Source organism: Lutjanus erythropterus, chromosome 22 (genome assembly GCF_056507025.1).
Source record: "Lutjanus erythropterus isolate fLutEry1 chromosome 22, fLutEry1.hap2, whole genome shotgun sequence".
Classification (NCBI taxonomy): Eukaryota; Metazoa; Chordata; class Actinopteri; order Lutjaniformes; family Lutjanidae; genus Lutjanus; species Lutjanus erythropterus.
Genome location: NC_139338.1, coordinates 27,186,880 through 27,196,404, shown reverse-complemented (window position 1 = coordinate 27,196,404; position 9,525 = coordinate 27,186,880). Strand labels below are relative to the sequence as shown.

Genomic DNA, 9,525 nt, shown 5'->3' with positions numbered 1-9,525 from the left:
TTCGCTGTGTTCGTGGTGATGACGTCATTGGTGGTGTTGACACGTTTATTTTGGTAAGCAGGTTTTCGTCCTCAGGTGTGTGGTCAGACAGAAGTAGGTTGTGGCTTTCTTTCAACTCAGGCGGTAAACAGTGACTGCGCAGGTTTGTTTTCCACGCAGCAGTTTTCAGAGAGCTGCTGTTCGACCCATATAACTCAGTTATTTCTCTTGGTCAACCGCGTGTTTCCCAGACCGAGTTTAAAACAGTCCTCAGTGTCACCGCAGAGCAGGAATGTCCACCGTTAGACATATGTCTTTGTGGATTTTCTTCAGGTACTCCAGTTTCCTCTTACAGTATGGAGTTATGCAGGAGATCACAGATGAATAATGCAGAAAAATATGTCACTGAACAGGAGCTGACAACAAGCTGGAAAATTTTCACGGCTCGGTTTTCCTCTTAAGGCCACCTGAATATCTGTCAGCCTGCCCTCATATCTGCCTGCTGCAAGTTATTTTGAGATTTTATTTCACCTCGCTCTCCACCTCTGCCAGCTGATGCCCTCTAGGAGGCGCTATATGTCCCTGCCCACCAAATGATCCTATTTTTAAAAGTTTTTTCCCACTTCAATAAGGACTTTGAACACTTCCCTGACAGATAAACCTGCACTGCACAACGAAAGTTCTGCTGCTCGGGGTCTCTCACAGTAAAACACTAACAAAAGACACAGTTTGATGATGTCAAGAAGTGGCGAGGGATTATGGGAGTTGTTGTTTTCATTGCACATGAAAATCCATGTGCGTTAGCGTCGTATCAAAGACATGTTTGTCCTGGTTAATATCAGGTTGTCGTAACAACATCAAATTAATCCAAGGAACAGACATGAGGAGGTTCCCAGTATATATCCTATAAGGTTTCCTTGGATGAGATTAAACTGAGAACCTCTGATGTCGGCAGTAAAGATGGCGGCAGGTTAAACCGACACGTGACCCACATGTGCATGTGTGCTGCTTTCTGCACAGCCGGCGGATCAAAGACAGATTTAAAAGAGATTCTAGTGAGTAAATAGTCAGATTACATCATGTTACCTTTATGAACTGTGAGGTGGCGGTTCTATAAATATCTCCAGAACAGTTCAGGTGTTTGAGTGCGGCTGGTCATGTGACCTCCTGCTGCTGTCTGCTCGACACAAAGAGCGCGGCTAAATATAGATCCTTATCTCTCTCCCACACACACACACAAAACAGAGTGGGAAGTTTGCTGTTGTTTCTCAGCTTCCTGGAGTCACCTGTGTGGGAAATCCCCTGCGATGACATCACACAGGTAGAGCCCTGCTGGCTCCGCCCCCCTCAACACTGAGAGGTGAATGACAGAGGAGAGTTCAGGCTGACAGGTGTGTGGTTGTGTGCTGTTCCTTTATCATCCTGTATCAGTGAGAACATTTTGTCCAACCTTCATTTCAAAAGATTATTTGAGGCTCAAAGTTTAGTTTTAGTCTCAGTGTTTCACTTCAAGTTAACTTAAAGTTTGGTTCTTTGGAACAACTCGTTTTGGACAAAGTACATTTTTAGAAAAGCACAATTATTGTACTCTTATGTGCTCAAGTGGGACGACTCAGGGCCTGATTTATTAAAAGTTTGTGTGTTAAAACATGTAGAAACTTCAAATCACCTGCAAACAATAACATAAACTTGTTGCAGCCAAATGAAACTGAACATTCACAGCCACCGTAGCCTGAAGAAAAATGTACAATGACCTTTATTATGTCCGTCCAACTCTTTTCAACCACAGGTTTTTTGCAGGTTGCACATCTGCAAAAATGCAGATCTCCACCAGGCGACAGATGGTGAAGCACCTACTGCAATACCACCACAGCTGCCAGATGCACCCAGCTGAGATTTCCACCAACATTAGCATGATGCCAACATATTGTGCGTCGTCCCGAGCTGAAACAAGATTTCAAACCGCAGCAGTTGCATCACTCGCGACCCCTAGTGGCCGGTCAAGAAGAGCGAGGAGTCTGATGTCAGTGGTCGTAATAAAACAGAGCAGCAAACTTCATTTAGTAAACAAAGTGTGCATCTGTCTGCTGTGACCTCCAGTGGCAGTGAATGTTACCAACAGCACCTTTAAATAATGAAGTCAAATAATAACAGGCAACTATATTTATACAGAACAACATCTAAATATCACATATCCATTGTCATAACAATTAATATGAGAACACACAGACAGAGGATGAGCAGATCTAAAGTACATGAATGAGACACGTAGTTAAACTAGACAAGTTGGTAGAGGAGTTAAAAATAGGTAAGATAATGAGACACGAGAAATGTCAGAGCACAAGATCTGACTGTTTCCTCTCCGGTGTTACAGGAGGATTGTGACGCAAATTCAACCGTCAGATTGACTCAGATCGATCGCATCACTTCAGCTTCAAACGTAGTTAAAAACAGAGCGCCACGTTTTCAATTTACAACTGAAAATATGTAGAAGTCCTCTGGAGATGGTGACTGTTTCGTGTGCGATGTTTCGTGACTGAAGTTTCAGGTTTTGCAGGATCTGTCTTCAAGTCTTAGTTGTTGTTTGGTGGCACAGAGGTGTGGGGACGCTCCCCACCGCCGCAACAAACACACGCACACACACACTCATACTGTATATACATATATTTATATATAAAAACACACTCATAGTGTACGTAGCCTGTCCACACACACACACACACACACACACACACACACACACACACACACACACACACACACACACACACACGATGAGCTGAAACCAAACCTACACCAATGAAAGTGGGTAAGTAGGTCTCGTCTTCTTGGAGCTTCTGCAGATTTCTGCACCAGTTTGATATATATAGGTCAGTGTGTGTGTGTGTGTGTGTGTGTGTGTGTGTGTGTGTGTGTGTGTGTGTGTGTGTCTGAATCATCAGATAAGATTTAATTTAATCTGACAAAATCGACCTCAGATATTCATTTTCAGAGATATTTATACAAAAGTAGTGTGATTGTCTTTTTCTTTTTGTTCATTTCAGAATAAAATGCAGAAAACTGCTGCGTAAAAATGTTATTTTATCATCAGTAAGTTTGGTCGAGTTCAGTTTCAGCAGAATATCTTAATACTCATACTTTGTGTTGTACGCAAAAAAAATCGAGAGTGAAAGTTGTGTTTGTTTAGAGTCCTGCCCCGGACCGAAACCAACACCAACATCACTTTAAACTTTCTCACTGATTCACACAAAAACAAACACACACTACTGAGACACAGAGACGGACGGATTACGGAAATTACGTGAGGTCACTGAAACAGTAAACCTTCACTGGTATTTGTGTTAAACTTCAATTACGAAAAAGTGAGCAAGCTTAAGGCTTATTTCATTCCAGGTGGACACACAACATGCTGCACACATAAGAACACATGCATAAAAAACTCTGGACCAATTTTTACCAATTGAGACACAAAAAATGATCAAATATGCATAAAATGTTGCCTGTAGAGCTAAAATCATTCTGCAAAAAAGGTTTATATTGGTGTGTAACAGACAACCTGTACACTGATAGCAATACAGACGGATCTCCCTGTGATGGTCCCAGTGTTGGCCAATAGTATCAGCCGACTGACCAGGTTTACTTCTCCCTGATGCTCTGCGTGGTCAACATCACCCGTCACAGCGTTGTGTTTGATGCACGTGAATAAGGCGTGCAGCCGTAATATTTATAACCTGATCAATAACAGACACGAGAGACACGAGCCTCTTCTGTTTTAATTTTTTAAGTTTTCTCTCCGACCACCTGAATTACGTCGCGCTGGAAGGTTGTGGTGGAATCTTTGCCCCCTGACGCCAAAAATAAACCTGCCTACTCCAGTTTTAAGAAGATCACCAAGTGATCTTAAAGGGCAGCACACATATTGGCGGCGTATGACTCACTTCACGACACCCACCCACGCTGTTTTCTATGGCAGCATCTCGATACACCGCTGTCCTATTTTCTGCCATCATCACTTCAGTAACCGTTAGCTGGTTGGTAAACAGCCTGTAAGTCAGATCTGCTGCGATCTGACCGCTGTGGGTCAACAGTCAGCCTGCTGCGCAGCTTCAGGTTGTTAATTAACATCCTGAGAAAATTTAACGTAAATCAAATGATTGTCACACAAGGCTTACTTCCTGTTGCCAGTTGGTGGCGCAGTAACTATGACTCCTGACTTTTATCAAACACGTGAAGTTGGATCAGACCATGTATATTGAAGGTAGAGCAACTTCCTGTTTTATGACAAAACATCACAATTCAGCATCTGTTGTTTAGCAGGAATTTGTCCAGAAATATGCAAAGATGTGGACGCAGCCCTCTGAAAGGTTTCATGTGGCCCACAAGGTCGTCACAGAAAAACCAAAAATTAAGAATCTAGCGGAGTCAGTAGCATTTTACATACCATTAAACTGTTATCAGACCTTTATTTTGAAAGGGCTCACGCTGTGTTCATCGGTAATGATAATAAATTAACTTTATTCACTTAATGCTGCAGATCCATGTTGTTTACGTTGCGTGTGTTACGGCCCCCATACAAACGACGAAACACATGGCTCAATAGGGGCAGGAGGCTGTAACATATGAAGAAGGACGCCACACCAAAATATAACGTTTTACCCACAAGCTTTATTTATTAAACCCAAAGTACTAAACAAAAGCACAAACAAACTAAAAGGGGAAACAAAGAAGGACTGGAGACCCCGGCCAAAAAGAACAAAAGAGGGAAGACGCTGGGCCGACCACGCAGTGGGCCGTCGCTCCCAGCGTCTCCCCCTAAACTACCTAAAAGGAAACTAAACCTAAAATAAACAGACGGATAACAGAACTGAGCCCAAACTAACACCACAAAAGAAAACAACAAAACCCCACCTAAACATGCATGAGGGAAAAAAAACAAGGAGGAAGGGAAAAACTCCTTCCTACCTGACCAGGTGTCAGTGCCCCGTGTCTCCACACTCCCTGTCCCTCTTATCTCCTCTCCCTACCTGAGTGCCGATTGCACTCAGGTGTGCAGCAGGCAGAGGGAGGAGGGAGACAAGCCGGGGAGAGAGAGAGAGAGAGAGAGAGAGAGAGAGAGAGAGAGAGAGAGAGAGAGAGAGAGAGAGAGAGAGCAGGCTGCTGCACCTAACAATCAATCAGTGGATTGACAGAAAATAAATGGAAAAGTCTGGTTTTGCTGCTTTTCCTTTGAATGACTGTAATAATTTTAAAATATATTTTGTAATAATGTTGAGGTTTGGACTAAAACATCATCGTGAACGTGTCACTTTCGGTTTCTGGCTGCTTGTTAATGTATTTCTCATCATTTTCAACCAAACAATCAACTGATAGACAGAATAATCAGCTTCCACTGGTCAGGTAACGCCGGTCATGTGATCTTCTTCAGAATCACAGGTGTAAGGGAGGGGGGCGTGGCCTGGAGGACAAAGGAAGGTGAATTGTTTGGGAGTGTTTTTGGAGACGTGAGGTCTTTTCTGTCACCAATAAAGAGGGGAAAAAGAGAGAAGGAGGCGAGCGAGAGGACCAGAACCCACTGAGCAGAGGACCGGAGATCGAGTCCAGGCCGGACGCTCGGCTCTCAGATCTACGACCGGTGAGTTTGATCCGGTTTGTTTCTCTTGTTTTTGCAGCGCATCTCCTTTTTCATAAAACATTTATTCAATATTTGGGTTTTTTGACATTTCAGTCGGACTAAGCGGATATAAAAAACTGTTCCTTTAACTCCAGACTCCAGAACCAGCAGAGAGAAGAACCAGCGTTCATATTCAAACCAAACTTTATTTATTTTCAAGTAAATTTTGTAACACAGATTGACTCAGCCATCTGAGTGTAACATTCAAATACTGTAAAAACTTTTCTTAAACATCAGCCATAAAATGGCAACATGATCAACACCAGAGTGCTTTGGTATCAAAACATTCTGATCAATAAATAGATCAATAACTATTCGATCAATATAAATATTGTACGTCTTTTTTAATATATATAGAAAAATGTTAAATATACTGTCTGATTAAATAGATAAATAAATAAAAGTATAAAAGTTGTTGTTTAAAAAAAAAGGTGATAAATAGAAAAGCGGTTGTTTGTGTTCAGTAGAAACAGTTGAGACGTTATTGTGCGGCGTCGGCGGCGTCGGTGGCGTTTCTCGGCTGGGTGCAGAAGTCCTGCAGGTACGTGTACAGGATGTCGATCTCGCTCAAGGCCTTCTTTATACCCTGCTGCTCAGGCATCTGAAACAAACATTAGAAACACGTTAGAAACAGTAGAGACGAGCACAACTCATGGAATTAGTTTGGCTGCAACTGAGATTAAATTTAAACTTGTGGGATTTAAAGTGTTACAAAATGACCTAAATGATTAATCACTCATCAGAACATATTTAAACTTCTCTTAAAATACTTTAAGGATGTGTATAAGTATGAAGTACAGGTTAATAAAGGGTTATTTTATTTTACTTTTTTTTTTCCTAAAGCCCCAGAGCAAAGACAACCAATCACAGCAGTCTGTTGTTTTTTTTTAAAATTCAAAGTTGACTCTTACCTCGCTGAGCTTCTTGCTGAACTCCACAGCGTGATGATGGTTGTGGTAGTGAGTCACATTCTGGAGAGAGAGAGAGAGAGAGAGAGAGAGAGAGAGAGAGAGAGAGAGAGAGAGAGAGAGATGCAGCAGGTTAGCACCTGTTATCGCTTCAATCTTTTCTCTGCGAGTTCACTTTCGCCGACTGAAACCACTGAAAGTCCTTATCGATTTTAAGATCAACCACATCGCCGCCACACGTAAAACAGCTCCATCAAAACAAACATTGTTTGTACGTTTATATTTTCTCATCTACACCTGGAAGAGGTTTTTGCTTTGCTCTGTAACTAATTATCATAATAACTGTCCAACTTAAAGGAATAGTTCAACATTTTTGAGACTATTGAGGAGGTTTGTAAGCTGGACTGATTCTTCTAGAGTCACTGCTGCCAGCTAGGAAGTAGTCTGGCATATAACCTCATAAAACTCATTGTTAGTATCCTTCACTTTTGCATGGACAGCTGTTTCCATGCTAGCTGCTAGCTGTTCTTTCAAACAGCAAATTTTGTCCGTTGGGTTTTAAAAATCTTATTCCTATCAGTATTTTGAAAAATGTGCTAATTCACTTTCTTGCTGAGAGTTAAATGAGAAAATTGATACCAGTCTCATGTTTGGACAGTAAATATGAAGCCAGAGCCAGTGGATAGTTAGCTTAGCTTAGCATAAAGACTGGTCACAGCTAGCCGGGGAGCACAGGTGTAAAAACAACCAGTTGTGGTTTTAAAGGGACGCCATAAACCCCATAAAACTCTTTATTTGTACCCTTCACTTTTCCATGGATAGCTGTTTCGATGCTCTTTATGCTAAGCTAAGCTAAGCATCTGCTGGCCCTAGCCTCATGTTTAGCATACAGATGTGACACTCACACAGCCGTGGGTCTGCAGGTCCTCGCTGATGCGGGTCAGGTCAGTCCTCAGCCGGTGCATGCGGTGGTGGCTGTTGTCGTGCCTGGGCAGGATGCTGTTCAGGTAGAAGTCGAGGATGTTGGCGTGGAGGCAGCAGATCTTCAGGTGGTCCTGGAGGAGGCGGAGAGAGGTCAGAGGTCAGGCCGGGTTAGGAGAACATTACTTCAAATATTTTACCAACAGGAGTTTTGTTCTAAAATGATTCTCACCTCGTTAGTGTTAGTGGACACTTTGGGAATCAGTCTGCTGCTGGTGTCGTCGTCCACAAGCAAACTCTGAGCCTGAAGAGACAGAAAACCAGATTAGCATCACATATTAAGGCTGCTACACAAAACACCTAAAGCTTTCTCTTTAAATATGACAAATATGGGATGTACTTAAGGATGTTAGACTGTAACCCGATGTGAATTTATTCCAAACATTTCTCATTTATTAAACTTTGCTGTTTGAGTCAGGCGGACCTTAATTTTTTTTGCAAAAAACTTAAGGTCCACGGTGGTTAAAGTGACTTTAATGGATTTCTTACGTATAAGTCTCAGATCGGAGAAAACCTTAAATACTTATACTTAAATATTATACTTTATACTTTTATTTGACAGCTTTAGTTTAACATCTAAAATGTGATACGGTTGTAAAATGTGAAACATTTTTATAGATTAAAAAACTACAAAACAGTAGAGAATGTAGTTAAAAGTGGCTTTGTTGTGATCCACTACAATGTTAAAACACTGCTTACAGGTTAACAGATAAATATTAATAATATCATGTTTTCAAATTTAAAATAATGAACATTTTAATTGTTGTTGGTTCAACTTAATATCTTACCCTCAATATCTCAATTTAAAATTTTAAGTCAGCCCACACATGAACTTTTTTAAGTAAAAACAAATACATTTTTATTGGGAATTTTTTATTTTGTATTTTAACTAAAGTAAGCTTTTAAATTCAGGACTTTTAATTGTGAAGGTGTATTTTCATACCATACCATTTTTCTTGTACTTCTGATTAAAGTTGATTAATGTTAAAGATCATTAATATTTGAATTAAATCCAGAGTGATGACCCAGACCTAACTGACCATTTTAAAGTCTAAAAGTTTAAATTGACCACTCACATGTTGGGACACTTCCCGGACAGCCTGGTATGTCTCAGGGTTCCGTAGTGGCGGGCTGAGCGCCCGGTCGACAGGGCTCGCCGCCAGCTGCTCGGCCCAGCCAATCAGAAGCAGCGGCAGGAGAACCAGCATGGCGGCGGCTGGACGGAAGGCGGAGACGACCATGGCGAGCTTCATCGTTGAGATAGATAAATGGAATTATCTTAATCCTTTCAAAAGGGCTTCAGAGTGTTTACACCTGCAAGACAGAAAGAGAGGATTAATTCTGACAAAATATTTTACATGAAACTTCAGAAATAAAAATCAAAGTGTTTGATGAATCCGCTGCACGTGTCCTCACCTGTCAGGAGATGCTGTTGTGAAGACGACTCTGTGCCCTCTGCCTTTATACACATCAACTCTCCGCCCCCTCTGCAGAAATATAGGACAGGTAACCAGCAGAAAAACCCCAACACACACACACACACTCTCTCTCTCACACACACACACACACACAGGTCAGTGCTGAGCTGGTACAATGTGTTTACTGTCACTTACACAAAGAGGAAATTAACTGTCAGCCGCGACTTGTGACGATGAACTATAATAAACGTTTGTCATCAATTTGCTAATAGAGCATTTTAATTGTACTTCTGCATGACATCATTTCCTCTTTCTGTCACTGTGTGTGTGTGTGTGTGTGTGTGTGTGTGTGTGTGTGTGTGTGTGTGTGTGTGTGTGTGTACTCCCTGATGGATTGGAAGCTGGAAGTCCACTTTGTCACATAAACTTCCCTTAAACAAACAATCAGAACTTGTCGGACGAGCTCGTGACAGCAGCAGCTCTGCTCAGATTTTAATGTTTATTTTTATCAGATTATGTAACAACTCAAAGTGTTGTGTTTTCATTTTTTATTACAGGGCACCAAAAA

The 9,525-nt window shown here is 41.5% G+C and overlaps 1 protein-coding gene across 1 annotated transcript; it reads right to left on the bottom strand.

The window, feature by feature from the left end:
• Positions 1 to 6,115: 6,115 nt before the first annotated feature.
• On the bottom strand, positions 6,116 to 9,078 carry il22 (interleukin 22). The gene is made up of 6 exons (XM_084710937.1): positions 8,956 to 9,078; positions 8,616 to 8,853; positions 7,712 to 7,783; positions 7,464 to 7,613; positions 6,562 to 6,621; positions 6,116 to 6,251 (listed from the first exon to the last, which is right to left on the bottom strand). Exons 2-6 carry the CDS (start codon positions 8,790 to 8,792, stop codon positions 6,132 to 6,134), a joined length of 579 nt encoding a protein of 192 aa, XP_084567063.1. The 5' UTR covers positions 8,793 to 8,853; positions 8,956 to 9,078; the 3' UTR covers positions 6,116 to 6,131.
• Positions 9,079 to 9,525: the final 447 nt, after the last annotated feature.